Here is a 16,375-nt window from a genome sequence, read left to right as displayed (position 1 = left end):
GCTCAAAGACTTGGGAAAGAGACTTGTCTGTGGTCACAAGTTTTACCTCCTCAGTTTGTTTCAGGACCATCAACTCAATGAAAGCAAAGGGTCTGTGAATGGCTTTCAGAACATCAATCTATCCTTCACTGGGGACAGGCAGCATTAAAAAGAAAAGGTACTGCATCTGAAGTAAGGAAATGTGTTTGAAAGGCCTGCTCTGCCGTTTCCTAGCAGTGACCTGGGGCAAGTCAAAACCTGAGTCTGAATTTCCTCATTTATAAAATGAAGATATTAGGGATGCTGTGAAGGAAAGTATTGTGTGAACCTCAAAGTGCTCTAAGTGTGAACTCTCGCCACCTTAAAGGACTGTGCACGTGCAAATTATTACTAACAGTAATAAAAGATCAAATAAAAACTATTAGCCAATGCAAAGAAGTGTTGTTGTTGTCATTTCCCAGTATACTGAACAGCTAAACCAACAAGTGACTGCATATTTCCATATGTGTAGGATACTATATGCTAATTTGTTTTAGGGACTAAAATGTAAGACTGCATGCCCTCAGGGAGTTTACACGATGGCTTTGGGAAGGCAAGGCAAATAAAGAATAAATAATAAAAGAGAAACCATGAGCCTAACATATGAATATTAGAAACAAAAAATGCTATAATTTCAGAAGTCACTTGATCACAAGTTTATAAAATCTATGAACATAAATTTCAAAACATGTGGTTTGTTAAAGTATGAATATGCTGCCATCTAGTGAAATTTTTTAACATGTTCAACATTTAAAACAAAAAAACCAAGTATATTTTCTAAGAAGATTATGTAGTGTGAAAAAAAAAAAAAGATTATGTAGTGTGAGAAAATAATTATTAATAATGGATTTCTTGGGGGGACCGGGAGATTGGTTTCAGGCATCTCCCCCCTCCCCCCATTCCAGAAAGTTCAGTTCTGGCCTGGGACAAACCCAAGGGAACAAAAGAAATGCAGATTGGTTCTTTTGTCTAGCTCAGTCAAACCATCCACACCTAAATAGTGGACCTCTGCCTTTGCCCTTCAGAGAGGGTCTTTTGCATACTCTTCCCTTATGCAGTGGGTAGAGTTCATTTTAATTTAGACCATTCTCAAGTCATGCCAACCAATGGAATAAAATGATGCTAACCAATTAGCTTTGATCAAAGTATAACAACCCCCCCCCCACCCCGACCAATCAAAGGTCCCACTCTCTGGTCTTACTTCTCTTGCCTCCCTCTACCACCTCAAATTTAAGGAACAAGCACAATCCACAAAAGAGAAGGATGAGTAAATATGAGGAAGTAGGGAAGAAATGATTCTTGTATCAGCAAGTTCTATCTCCTATCAAGTAGGTTATAGCATCCAAATTCTTAAAGGAGAAGTTAAGTGAATTATAAAGAAAAGAAAAACTAAGGAGATAATAGAATATTAGAGAAGTTCGATATGGTAGACCTTTGGAGAAAAATGAATGGGAACAGAAAGGAATATACCTTTTTCTCAGCAGCATATACACAAAAACGGAGCATGTTTTAGGGCATAAAATCCTCAAAACCAAATGCAGGAAGGCATAAATATGAAATATACTCTTCTCAAATCATAATGCACTAAAAATAACATTTAACAAAGGGCAGTGGAAAGATACATTAAAAATTAATTGGAAACTAATCTAATCCTAAAGAATAAGTGGGTCAAAGAACAAATCACAGAAATAATCAATAATTTCATTAAAAAGAATGACAACAATGAGACAACATACCAAAATGTATGGGATGCAGCCAAAGCAGTATTTAGGGGGAAATCTATTTCTCTATAAATTCTTACGTCAACAAAATGGAAAAAGAACAGATCAATGAATTGTGAGTGCAACTTAAAAAACTAGAAAAAGAACAAATTAAAAATCTCTAATTGAGCACCAAATTGGAAATCCTGAAAATCCAAGGTGAGATTAAAAGACTGAAAGTAAAAACACTATTAAGCTAATAAATAAATCTAGGAGCTGGTTTTATGAAAAAAAAATAAAAAAGATGGATAAGGCACTGGTTAATTTGATTTTAAAAATGTCATGAATGCCCCATCAATGGAAGTTTAATGACCACCTGACATAGATGCAACAAAAAAGACTGCTACATCAAGAAAGGCGCTGGACTAGATGTCCACTCAGGTCCTTCTGCCTTGGCTTTCATCTCAGGATTTCACGATAATCTTCACATTCATCCTCTCTATCTAACTGGTCCCTGAATTGTGTGACCTTTCCCCCTCAGGTTCTGCATCACCTCTTTAGTTTTATAGCCACTGCCTGTACCTGACTTAATACAGCTTTGAGGCTTGCACAGTACTTTACAAGGGTCATCTAACTTGATTTATTCATGCCATTCAGTTCATTGGACATTTACCCACTAAATAAACTCTGACATGGTCCTAGGGTGACTCAGAAAAAAAGACATTAAGACAAAATGCCCTCCAGGAGCTTAAAACCTAGTACAGAGAAGACCTGCATGGTTTAATATATAAATGCATGAGACAGGTACAAAGTGATTTAGTCCTGGTTATTCTTCCCATTTCTAGCCTCTTCCCCTCTAATCCAGTCAGAATCATAGATCTAGAGCAAGAAAGAAACTTGGAAGCCACCTAACCCCAAATTGCCACTTTACAGCTAAGGAACCAAAGTTCATGGACATTAAAGGGACTTCCCCAAGGTTATACAGCAATAAACAGCAGAGCTCTCAACTGAACTTCGGTTCAGCGACAAGTGTAATAAATAGTTACCTTTCCACTGAGTCATAACACCCCGCGATTTTAGCCAACTCAGAAGTCTATGATACTCTTATTTAACAGCCGGCGCACAACAATCTCTTCTGCCCAGCTTTCCAGGGCTTCCATACACTGGCTTCATGAGCAAGTTTCTTTCCACATGTACCACCTTCCTCAAGGACACTTTCCTCTGCTCCCCTTAAGCACAATGCTTATGATGTCCTATTTTTGTTCATGCTGTTGTCCCAAAGAAGAATACCCAACTCCGCTATGCAGTTACTAAGTTTCCTGGGACAGATAGGTGGTGCAGTAGATAAGTAACTGAACTTGGGAGGACCCGAGTTCAAAGTTCACCTCAGACACTTACTAGCTGTGTAACCCTGGGGACAAGTCACAAAGTGTGTAACCCTGGGGACAAGTCACCTAACCCCAATGAATGAAAGAAAGAAAGAAAGAAAGAAAGAAAGAAAGAAAGAAAGAAAGAAAGAAAGAAAGAAAGAAAGAAAGAAAGAAAGAAAGAAAGAAAGAAAAACCAAATCCCAACTTTTTAGTGACCTTTTCCTACCCATTCCAGCCTATTGTAATGCATTAACTCCAACTGTAGTTAGGAGCATACAACTCAGCAATTAATTTGGCATTCATCCAAAAATACCTATTGAACAACTATTCTATTCAAAGTACTGTGTTGATGGGCATCATGGTATATACAAATATGAATAAAAGTTTCTGCCCTTAAGTTGTTTTCAACTTTGGGGAGAAGCCTATGGAGGAGGAAAAGGATGAAGCCTAAAAGATAAGACAGAACCAATGGCATGCAAGAATCAATAAATACAAAGTATCATGATGGTCCAAAGGAAGAAATCCTATCTGGGCAGGGAGAAGTCAGGAGAGCAAGAGTGTGTTGCTTGAGCTTGCTTGGCCTTTAAAGATAAAGAAGATGTCAGAGGAAGCATTTTGGGCTAAGGAAACAAAAAAGGCCTGACTAAAGGCAAGCAAGTGCCAAGAGTAGCACATGGAATACCTGAAGAGAGACAAAGATATGACATAAGAAAAAACTGGGGCCAGGAAAGGAGCTTTGTGGGCCAAGGAAAGAATTTTCCATGTTATTGAGGAATCATGAAAGATTTATCGAGTAAGCATTTTAGCGGGCTATCATAGTTATTTCCCCCAGTGTCCATCTGCCACCTTAAACACAGGCAGGACCGAGTGCAGCCACAGAAGCAGCTCTGGGCTGCTGCAGACAGCACCACCGTCCTGCTGCTGAAATAAGGCCTCACAGATTTCAGTCTGAAGAGACCTCAGAGACCATGGAGTCCAAATCCCTTATTTTACAAATGAGGAAACTAAGGCAAAGTGACTTGGGAAGACATGCAGATACAGCAAAGGTAGAATTTGCCTGAAGGTCCTGCCACTAAAATAGCTCTCTGAACTCAACACCTCCCCCACTCACCCCCATTCCTCCCCCCAGGCATTAGCAAGTCAGGGCACTGACCTACTTCGTTGAGGACAGTAAGATCTGAGGGCAATGGGAGACACATTTTCTATTCGGTTTGGTGGAAGGTACACGCAGACTGCTTGTGCAGAAACCGAGGTTACTAGTTAAGCAGCCAGTCACTTTGGCACAGTCACTGCACACCTGGCACATTTATACTCTCTACTTCCCTTTCAGGGAGGAGAGAGGGAGCAAGAGAACCAGATTGACAAGCACAAGGCACTAATTGAGTGAGTGCCTGCCACACGCCAGGCATTAGGGGATAGAAACAAAAGAGACAGGGTCATTAGCTCATCTTGAGACTTTTCATTGCTGGTAGGATCTGGGTCTAATTTCTAGGTCTTTGAGGGGCATCATTCTAAGGTAAATGGATCTTATGGGATGTGCACTAGGGGAACCATAGTTTGCTTGGCACTAATAACTTCTTCTTGGCCTGGGTTCTAATCCAAGGACCACTGATAGATTTCAGGAGGGTCTGTAAATTTGGATGGGAAAAAAAGTCTATTTCAGTATAATTGTTTTTGTAACTGTATATATTTTATTTTATGCATTTAAAAACATTCTGAAAATCAGTCCATTGGCTATACCAGAATGCCAAAGGTGGCTCAGGACACACACAAAGAGTTAAGAACTGTTCTAGGGGGCAGCGAGATGGTGCACTGGATAAAGCATCAGCCCTGGATTCAGGAGGACCTGAGTTCAAATCCAGCCTCAGACACTTGACACTTACTAGCTGTGTGACCCTAGGTAAGTCACAACCCTCACTGCTCCACCAAAGAAAAAACCAGCAAAAAAAAAACAAACCAAAAAAAAACCCTGCTCTAGGCCAACTTCTTACATGAACTCACGTAGAAAATTCAAGACTTTCTTCTCCTTCATCCTTCCTCCCCCACATTTAATCAGTTACTGAGTTTTGTCTGTTTTGCCTTGCTTAGAACTGTTGCATTGTCCTCACTTATGTCCATGCCTTTTTGATCATCCCTTCCTTTATATTCCTCATCCCCTCTCCAACCTCTGCCATTTCCCATTGTTTCAAGTCAGTCAAGTGCTAAGGACACAAAGAAAGGCAAAAATATGGTCACCGCACTCAGGGAAAATCCACAATGGAGTCGTCATCATGTTGATAACCGAGTTTAGACCAGATATGTACAGAGTGGATGCAAGATAATGTGGGGATGAGCAGAAAAATGGGTTGGAGGAAGGAAGAGGGAGGCCATGTGGACAACCCCAGCAGAAGCAGGAATTTTGTGCTGAGAAGTTTCACCAGGCACGAGGCACATGGAGCTCCATGTCACAGAGTGCATGAAGTGAAATAAAATAGAGGAAGGTGGCCTTTATACTTTATCTTGAAGGTAACGGAGCCACTGAAGGCCATTGAGTAGGGGGCTAAAAGTCATACTTGCGCTTTAGAATAATTATTCTGACAACTGAGTGGAGGATGGATTGGAATGGGAAGAGATCTGAGGCAAGGAGATAAAGTGCAGGCTATTGCAATAGCCCAGGGTAGAGGGGATGACAGTCTGTGCTAGGTCATGGGCTGTATGCGTGGGAAGAAGAGTGAGGTAAAAAGAACACAATTTAGCAATAGCCTAGACACGCGGGGTGGCAGCCAAGAACATAGGATGACACTGAAGCTGTAAGCCTGTGGAACTAGGAGCACAGAGGTTTATAGGGAAGCTGGGAAGAAGTGGGGAAAGATGAATGTTTTATTATTAAATGTTGTGACAGACATGGCTCCAGAACACCAAGCTCAGGATATCTCCAAGACAGTTGGGGAGGTAGGATTCCTAGTTCCAAAGAGAGACTAGGGCAAGACACTGAGCTATAGGAACCACTTGTAGAGGGTTAACTGAACACACGGGGGCTATGGATTGCTAAAGCACAGAGTAAAAGAGAAGAAGGTCCTGTGAGAATCAGAGCGCCACCACCCTGCTGCCTGTTGGTCATGTCAATCAATGCTTCCGGCCAATTAGCTTGGAGCTGTGTATGTGAGGATGGCCCTGCTGCCCATTTCACCGGAGGCTTCTGGGAGAAGCTGCTGAGGATCTTGTTCTTGGTTTGAGAACTGGCTGTTGGCGGTGGACATGCTTCTCTTAGATAGCTAGGAGAAGGCAGCTTTTGCTCTCTCACTCTTTGCTAACCCCAATATACTTTAATAAATGCTTAATGCCCAAAGACTGACGCTAAAGCTTCTAATTTAAGGCAACCACACATTCGATTTTTAGACATCACAATTAGATTTTTTTAAGTTTCACAGTCCAGGACAAAGCCTTGAGAGACAGATACCTGTTACAAAAACTCACAGGTACCGAGTGTGGGAGAGGAGAGAATATTTAGGAAATGGTGTCAGCAGCATTAATGATGCCAAAAGGTCAAGAAGGCCCAAGAGTGCTGGACTTCATAATAAAGAGACCACTGGTTACTATGGAAGGCATTTTCAACTGAATGATGAAGTTGGAAACCAGACTGCAGAGAGAGAGAGAGAGAGAGAGAGAGAGAGAGAGAGAGAGAGAGAGAGAGAGAGACTGACTGAGATTTTGATTGGAGGAGAGAAAAATGAAGGCACTAGAAAGCAGGTGGCACCTCCCCCCTAAAGCCTTCCCTGGCACCCCACAGAGACCTCCAAACTACTCAGCATTTTTTTTCCTAGACCTAACTTCCTCTCCAATATTTGTTTATATTTTTAAATGTAAAGGCTCTATGACTTCAAATGATATTTAAATATTTACTATGAAAGAAGTGGCATGTACACAGTGTGCTTTTCCCCCTATATTGTGTAACGATTGGAATGACGCCACCTGCTGGAGACTTACTGTAGAAGAGTTCTGCCCATGAAGTGAAGGTCTTTGAGGGCAAGACCAGGAGTCTTTTCTTTGGCGTCAGGAAGTGACGCGGGCTAGTGGGAGGAGGAAGGAAGAGACTGGCGCTCGCTCTCGCGCTCTTTCCTCTGGACTCTGGCGGAGAAGGGAGCTAGAAATGTGCTCTCCCTTTAATAGATAGGAATCTAGGCCTCTCTCTCTCTTTACCAAATTCTTATTCTCCTTAATAAAAGCTTAAAAGTCTAACTTTTGCTAAAGCTTATAATTTATTGGCGACCACTCATTAGATATTTTAGACAGACTAGCTAGAATTTTAGCCCTTAACAATTGCCTCACAACCTCAATCATTTTGACTCTTTCTCCCTTCACTTACATACACCATTAAGCTGCAACGCATTCTACATTCCAACGCCAAAGAAGCTCATCCACCTGTCTCCCTCTTTTCACTTCTACTGCAATCTCCCTGGTTATTCTTCTTGCTTAGACATTTATACTCACTCAAGGACTGGGCTTCCTACCTCCATTTTATCACCTCTCCAATCTAATCTTCTTAATGCATCACTCTCATTACATCACCTTCAAACTTGATCAACTTCAGTGGCTCCCTATCCCCTACTAATTAAATTAGAAGCTCTGAAGTCTGGTATTTCAGGCCTTTCATAAGATGGTTCTAATCAACCTATCCAGTGTGGCATGGATGGAATATTAGATCGGAGTCAGGAAGACTTAGGTTAAAATATCTCCTCTGATACTTACTAGCTGTGTGACTCAATCTCACAACCACCTTATGAGGGACAGGTTCAGGGACTTGCTCCTCATCTGGGGTATACAGGCAGAGAAAGTACAGTGTGGTATCAGCTAACATGGGAGAATAGCACCACACAGATTTCTACATGTCCCAAGAGGGCTCTCATACTATCTATCGCACTCTGAGAGACTTAAGCTAAAATCCTGTAAATCCCACACGAAGGGCTTTTTGAATTGAGCCAACTTTGGGTGATTCACAGTGGCTCATTTGCTGACAATATGCTCAAGGAACAAAGGTAGGTCTAGAAAACCTGACTCGCCACACCTCAAATACAACTCCAAGAGGCTTCAGGATTTCATGGCTCCAGAAGTGAGCTAGCACATGATTTCAGGACTGAAATATAGGTGATCTGGAGATAATCCTGCAACCAAACTTCAGGTCCTGAACTTAACCCCGAACTTGAGATCATGATTTCAACAAAAACTCAATATTAATAATGAACAATTTGAACAGATGATTCAGGACATGCTTATTCATATAAATAAGCACGATTAAACTCCTGAAATAACAGTAATTCAAAATGTTTAGATACCCCCGAAATGTCCAAACCACATTCTCTAAATTGATTCAGCACGTCCAATCACAATTTAAAAACCAGAATACTCTAAGTTCACAAGTGATTTTTAAAAATGGTAAGCAGGGGGGGGCAGCTAGGTGGTGCAGTGGATAAAGCACCGGCCCTGGATTCAGGAGTACCAGAGTTCAAATCTGGCCTCAGACACTTGACACTTATTAGCTGTGTGACCTGGGCAAGTCATTTAACCCTCATTACTCAGCCAAAAAAAAAAAAATTTTTTTTTTTAAATTTAAAGACAGCACATGGCAGGAACCAAGTAACAAAAAGCCAAATTTGACAAGTGGGTGTTAGTGAGACTCTTACTGACAAAGGCCACTACCTAGATTGGTTTTGTTGCTTCTTAAAAGAAGCACGTAAGAGAAATTTATCTAAAAACAAAATTTGTATTGTTTAGACTCCAGGAAAAGAGTCTAAATTTTAGAATCAATGTTAAGAGTCTCTCTAAGGATTCTTAGGATATCCTTAACAAGGTACCAACATATTCACAGGTTTTCGGCCCATCCTTGTTGACTAAAGAACAAGGATTTTGCTGTGCAAGTGACACCTACCTAAATCAACATCTGCTGAATAATTCTATAATATATTTTAAAATTAAAGTTACATTTTGTACTTTCATCACAAGAAGCATCATTTAAGACAACTATAAATTGGAAAAAAATGAAACAAGTATAACACTGAAAGAGCCCTTGTATTTTTCGAGTGTTGGGTCTTAAAAATTTGTATTCAAAGCAGAAGAGGTGCTTAGGGGGTTATAAAAATCAGCCAACAAGCATGGATTAAGCACTTCCTATCTGTCAGGCACCGTACTAAGGGCTGGAGATACAAAGAAAGGCAAACCCGACCAAAGCCTCAAGGGGCTGACATTCTAATGGGGAAGATAAGATGCAAATAAATATGTTCTAGATATAGTAGATATCTTGTGAGATATATGTATATATAGTGCTGTATCCTTTATATATGGTAACCATAGATCTTTAATCTCTATCTTGTAAGATATTTATCTATCGTTATTTGCAGATTATCCCCCTATGAAATGTCAGCTCCTTGAGGGCTAGGCCTGGTTTGTCTTTCTTTGTATCTCTAGCACTCTATTTACACACACAAATACATACACATGTGCATATACACACATACGTATGTAATGTGTGTATATATAGTGTACACAGAAGGTGATCTTAGAGGAAACTGACTTGAGGGGGAAGGGGAAGGAAGGGGTGAGAAAGGTCTTCAGCAGAAGATGGGACTGGAGTTGAGTCATTAAGCCAGGGAAGCCAGGAAGTAGAGATGAGCAGAGAAGGGAATTCTAAGGGAGTGAAAATGCACTAAGTGGGGTGATAGAGAGTTTTCAGTCTTCTTGAGACTACAGATTTATAAAGAGAACTGTTATGAAGGGTTCTAAGAGCCAAACATAGAATTTTATATTTGATCTTGGAGGTGAGGGGGAGAGGCAGGTGAAAGTGTCTGACAGCACCAAAGGTTACAGAAACTTCAAGAATGACAAGGACAGAGACAAGAAGCCAGATTGCAGAGGATTTAGAATTGTATGAGAGGAGAGGAAGTGGAAGTAGTGTTGATGGCTTTCTCCACAGCTGAGATGAGAAGAGGGAAAGAAACAGACATGGGACAATAGCACAGATGGCTGAATCAAATGAAGAGTTGTGTTGCTTTTATTTTAACCCTTTTAACCCGAATAAAGGTCAGAATTGAAAATTAAATGAAAATAGCAAAACCAACTTTTCTTTTGAATTGATATATGCAAGAGAAACTAGGGCTAGAACTTCAGAATTTGAGGGAAGCAACCCGATTGTCCAGCACACAGCTTGAAAGCACACAGTTGTCCTAAAAAGTAGCTAATGTCAAAGAACACAGCCATTATGAAGCAAGATAAAACAAATTCATAACATGCCAATTTCCTCTTCGTGGCACCTATCTTACCCAAGATTCCTCAAGGGCCCTGATAGGCTTGAGCTCAAGAGTCACTCCATTTCATGACCCTAAGGTTTTCTTTTTTTCCATTAGCTAAATCTTAATTCTTGGAAACGCTAAAGAACTTGAGATTGGTTACAAAGTCTCTTCAGTTCTAGCTTTTGGGGTGAATTCTAGGGCCCAGTCAGTCTAGGGCACTGTTCTCCCCTGACTGATAAGAGACAATACATTCACACCAGCCTGCTTCAAGTATCCTTTTGGGACAAAATGAAATGCTGCCATGAAGAAAATAATTATTTTTTTATCTCATTTATATCAGTGGTACCAAGCTCAGATAAAAAGGGATCCCACTGGCTTCACTGAAAACTACCAATGAACATTACTCTATTTTTATTTGGTTTGTTAAACATTTCTCAATTATATTTTAATCTGGGCTGGGCCCCTCTTTGATACCTCTGCTGTACATCATAGGAATAATTATTTTTAAGCAGTCTCAGACTTAATGAGAACCCCAGTCACTCACCAACAACCAGTCCACATTCAGGACAGATCATGTCCCCAGCTCTGTAGTCCTCCACCAAAATAGCATCTGGATGGTTTGGACATGTAACTCTTGGAAGTACATCCAATCTAAATCAAAAAGAAAAAAGTTTCATATTTATTTTCAAGCAACCAATCAATCATACTTGTTTTGCAAGAAAGGATATAGTATTTAAATGGGAAGTTTTTATATACCCCTCCACTATCATAGACACAGCTTATTTTGTAACTTACATGTACCTTCTAACTCATTCCTAACAAGACCACTAATCATCCCACATTTCTTTACATTCTTTTATACTTATAAGTAGAATAAAAAGTGTATTTTCTACTTGAGTAACTGATTTGCTGACATTTAAGATTTAGTACAATAATCCCAAATTATTAAAATATTTCTTTAAAACTGCATTAAAAGGGAAAATTATTTATTTTTAAAATTTAGACTATTACCTAGACCAGAAGTCTCAAAGGCACAGGGAACCCAACCAGATTAAAATGTAACAGGGAAATATAAAAATATGATAAAACAGACAACATGACACACATGTGATCAGCTAGGGTACTTATGCATGGTTTAGTGGCCTCCATTTCTATTTAAATCTGACACTCCTTGTCTAGACCAGTGGCTCCCAAGTAGGGACCACAGGAAGTCAGATCAGACTCTAAGGTGCATATAATCAATTAATAGTATGGTGGTGAGGTGTCATATACTCATCCTCCCTGATAGCCAATCTCACACCTAACCTTTAGTACATCATCCCCCCAACACTCCTCCAGTTCATTCCTTCCTCCCTCCTTCCTGCTCCAGATCACCTGTTGGACAAAGACCTACTAACTGGCCTCCTGGCCTCTCTATTATTATCCTCACTCAGTTCATCTTCCATATACCTGTCAAAGTGATTTTTCTGAAATGCAGGTCTAATTATGTCAACACCACTGGGGGTGGGGGGTCTTTCCCCCTCCCCAAACTCTAGCAGCTAGATGACGCAATGGATAGAGCTGGGCCTAGAGTCTCATCTGTACAAGGGGGATTAACAACATCTACCTCACAGAGCTCTTATGAGAATAAATAAGACAGTATTTATAAAGCACTCAGTGTAGTGCCTAGTATATGTATGTGTTTAATAACTGCTTATCTCCTTCCTTCCTTCCTCTATTGACTTGCTGACTGTAAGATCAAACACAAAAGCCAGTCTGTTTAAGTCCTTCACAATCCTGTACCAACTCATCCTTCCAGCCTAACTACAATTTACTCCCCTCCCTATACTCTACAGTTCAGCCAAACAGGCCTTTTTTCCTGCTCCTCACACCCATATAAAAACCCACCTAAAATATATTAATATTAACCAACAGGAAATTATGATGGGATACCAGCCATTGGTCAGAAAACACAAGTAAAGAATAGATTTAAATAACCTTCTGTTAAGTTGAAATCAGACCTTTTATTAATGTTTGCACTGTACCTAGTAAACATGAATTGAAAAATATTACTCTTGCTGAAACGCTGTTAAATTTGCTATTAGGACATACACAAAAATTTACATTGCTTTCATTTAAAAAGTGATTATTAATAGAAACACGGTTTTGTAGCATTAAAATGTAAAATATCATTAATTTCATTATAATTTATATTGTATGATTTATAACGTATATAGCATACTAGTAATAGTAGTACATACAATCTATACATAACAACACAAATATTGAGGGAACATACTCAAAACTCTGAGTGACCAAAAAAGTTGGGAGTGCATTCGTCCAGAATAGAAAAATTGCTTTACTTAAACAGGAGTTCCTAAAGGTTGTGATGATTATTAACCAAAAAGAAACTGTATATTGTGTAGTTATATTAGGCAACTTAACTGAATTAACTCAGGGGCTGATTACCCAGTATGTGTATGGGTTTTCCAGGTAATCTGGTTTCACTTTCTGCCAACTGTTGGATTCCCTTGTTGTCCCAAAGGGGAAAACAAAAAAAAAAAACCCACCACAAAAAAAAAAAAAAGAAAGAAAAAGGAAAAGAAAAAGACAAAGACAAAGTTCATCTCTGTTAATCTTGGTGCTAGTTACTTATTCTAGCTTATTTGTAATCAAATATTTGTGTACCTACTAGTTGATGGTTAAAGTTGAACTTTTTAGCCTTAAGATTAAAACCAGAACATGAATCAGTTAAAATTGGTATAGTTTAAGCATTTATCATGTTTTAATAACTGCCTTCCCCATCCCCTTAAGATCCAAATAATATTGTCTCAGTTACCACTTCTATTCCACTCATAAATCCACTTTAGGACAGAAATAAACAATGCTCCCGGAAATAAATAAAAATAAACAATGTTTTCGCAACAATCTGTATCCCACTGAACAACACCCCCCCCCCCCAATGATCCAATTATTTGGGCTAATGCCACGGTTCCTAGAACCATGTTATTTGAGGTAACTAGAGACTTTCACAGGCTTGAGCATCAAGCGTCTCGATTATTATAGGTTTCAAGATTTATATTCTCAAAAAATGCACATACTAAGTCAGGTTAAGGCTTAACAGAGGAGTGGTTAAAATTTCAAAATTTCAGTCTTTTCTCTGGAGGAAGCACTAGAAATCATTTCAGACATTCCACTCACAGAGGTGGAAACTGAGGTCTGGTGAGGCTTAGTAACTTGACTAAGATTTCCTGATTCTTCGACACACAATTTTGCATCAAAATGATAACATGATTCCAATTATTCCCTCAAATTATTCCTTGAGTATACTATTAAGTTTTCTAATCTATTCTTTTCCCTCACCACCAATAAAACGAAAATCTTCCTGACCTAAATACCTAAAACAAACATGAAAGCAGAAAAATATAACAATTACACCACTATCAAAAAATAATGGGGAGGAGAGAAGATGGAGGGAACTAGAGAATCTGAGATAGAAGATTCCATGACAAAGAGAAACAGGAAGCAAACAGCCCCTCTGAAGTCAGAGCTAATCCCAAACTTTGCTTGGGGTTCCAGGCTGTATCCAACTCCGTGAAGGCAGGGCCTGTGTCTCATCTAAACTCTTTCCCAGAGCCTAGCACAGACTTCTACACACAGTGGATGAAATATGTACCATTGTTGACTGCGAAAACATGGTTCTTTTCTTTCTTTTCTTTTTTTTTTTAAAGAACATAGCTTTTTAAAAAAATAAACAGCTCAAAGAAGGAACATGAACAGATTGAGGTTTCCCAATCTTTCCCTATTGTTTCTTTTTCTGATGAAGGTGCTAATTCAGGAGAAACTGAATAGTAGAAGAAAAGAAAAAGGTCCTTAACCTGTGGGTTAACTGTGAACTGTATACACAGCCCTAAATAATGATTTAACACTACAGTTTATTCTTTGATTTGAAGGGCAATCCCTAGTGTATTCCAATGTATTTCCAACAAAATCCTGCCCTAAATACTACTGAAGATTATCGATTGTACTTGAATACCTGTGGTCAAGAGATCTTTTTTTTAACCACTTAGCAGTGCCCATCTGAATAACCCAGACTCTCCATCAGGGAGGGCACTCAGGGTGTTAAGCCGACTGGACTGTCAAGTGTTTCCCCCCACACCCTCACCTGACAGCCACACCCACTTGGATGATGGAAGTAGTGGTCACCCTATGCGCTCCCAGCCTCTGGGCTGAGCCCGTAAACAAGGGTGTCGAGGCCACCCCGATTCCTAGCCGGCCGGCGGACCGCCGGTGTTTGGGGATACCGACCCAGGTCAGCTCGGAAACTCTCTGGTGCGGCTTGGCTGGGCACATGCCCTAGATGAAGGGCAGTCCTGGGATGCTCTGAAGCCGAGAGGATTGAGGCGCTGGGAGCCCGGACCCCAAGCTCCCCGGAGAGCTGAGAAGCCTGTCCTCAGGACAGGAAGAACACCCGGAGTCAGGTGCCGGGTCCCCCGTGGTTTAAACTTGGGCCCCAAGGCCCTGACGTCAGCCCCCCTCCCGGGGAAGGAGAGACTTAATTGGGGTTCGCACCCCCAGCCCCCGAGGACGGCGGAGGCTGCGCCCGGGGGCGAAAGGCAGTCAGCCGGGAGGCTGTTTACGCGACGTCGGGGATCAAGGACCGCACCCCCTCACCCCACCCCCCCCAGGGACTTCCCAAAATTGCCTCACCAGCTTTCTGGCAGGAAGACTTCTCCCCGAGCCGAGGCCGAAGACCAGGACTGAGCCCGAGACCCGGAGAGAAGCCGGGGCGGAGGCCGGCAGAGCCGAGGGCGAAAAAGAGGAAGCGTCCGAGCCAAGCGCCGGGCTGGGAGACAAGAACCCCCCGCGTCCGCCCCGGAGGCGCCTTTGTCCGGCCCCGCCTCCTCGGCCTCGCTTTCCCCGCAAGGCCGTCGCGGTGACCCCCTCTCCCCCGAAAGGTACCCCACCAAGTATTCGTCCGACCGGTCTCGGCAGGACTTACATACCGGCTAGTGGACGCCATCTTGGAGACGGCCGCGGCTGCGGTTTCGATGATCCGCCAGGGAGAGCGGGAAAGAACGAGCCGACGACGGAGAAGCGTAAGACAACTCTTGGAAGCCTCTGGCACTCGCCCCTTTTATAGGCAGGTGACGCGCAGGCGTAATAGGACGAGGGGACTACGGAACGGGAGAGGAGCCAAGAAGCTCCAGGGGGCACGTGCTTCGCCTTTTCTTCTGCCTGCGCGCTTCCTCTGAGGTATTTAACTCAGCCTCCCCGGGGAATCAGCTGACTCCACTCTAGTAATGCTGGTAATGAATGAAAGCACTAAACGAGGGGCGGGAAAAGCTTTTGCTCTGGTTGCTAAAGCTGTATTACGTAAACCTGGGCTACCCCTCATAGTCACTCCTGAAATTAGACACAGTAAGTACAGGACCCCTTTATTATGGGGGACCTCAAAGACCGTTTGTTTACATGGGTTATCGCTATTGATATTTACCGCTCTGGAAATTTAGACTGGTAAATTTTTTTTAATGTTTATAAATTAATTATTAAAATAAAAACAAACCCATTGCATGTTAGCATCAATCAATCAACACTGATATAATTATACATTAATATGTTAATTTATAAGTAACATTAATTATGTGTGTGTGTGTGTGTGTGTGTGTGTGTGTGTGTGTGTGTAGTTAGGTGGGAAAGCGGATAGAACACTGGAGTCAGGAACCTCTGAATTCACACCTGGCCTCTGAGACCCTAGCGAGGTATAATGACTTGTCAAGAGTTGGGGAGGGGAGTTCACGGGTAGGGGTGGGGTAAGGGGTGGGGTGGAGAAGAGTTCACACGGGTACTAAGTAGCTGAACTGGGCTTCAAACCCAGGACCTTTGATTCCAAATACAACTTCCTTTTCACTACACCATGTTCCCATGGTCGCAGTTGCAATGAAGGTGACATGGGACAATCTTATTTCAATCCAACATTTATTATGGATCTTGCTCAGTGTGTAAAGACTAATAAAAAACAGCTTTGGCCTACACAGAGCTCATT

At 41.3% G+C, this 16,375-nt stretch overlaps 1 protein-coding gene across 1 annotated transcript in view; it reads right to left on the bottom strand.

The window, feature by feature from the left end:
• The window catches only part of GTF2B (general transcription factor IIB), a 31,012-nt gene extending 15,530 nt beyond the window's left edge, over window positions 1–15,482 (bottom strand). The window contains exons 1-2 of the mRNA XM_044004062.1: window positions 15,336–15,482; window positions 10,895–11,001 (exon numbers count right to left, since the gene is read on the bottom strand). Of these exons, the coding sequence (XP_043859997.1) occupies window positions 10,895–11,001; window positions 15,336–15,352 (124 nt within the window). The 5' untranslated portion in view covers window positions 15,353–15,482. The remainder of the gene's footprint in view (window positions 1–10,894; window positions 11,002–15,335) is intronic.
• Between the last annotated feature and the right edge of the window lie 893 nt (window positions 15,483–16,375).

The sequence above is a fragment of the Dromiciops gliroides genome, chromosome 4 (genome assembly GCF_019393635.1).
Source record: "Dromiciops gliroides isolate mDroGli1 chromosome 4, mDroGli1.pri, whole genome shotgun sequence".
NCBI classification, from domain to species: domain Eukaryota; kingdom Metazoa; phylum Chordata; class Mammalia; order Microbiotheria; family Microbiotheriidae; genus Dromiciops; species Dromiciops gliroides.
Note: the sequence above shows the minus strand (reverse complement) of the source record. Positions and strands in the feature narration are given on the sequence as shown.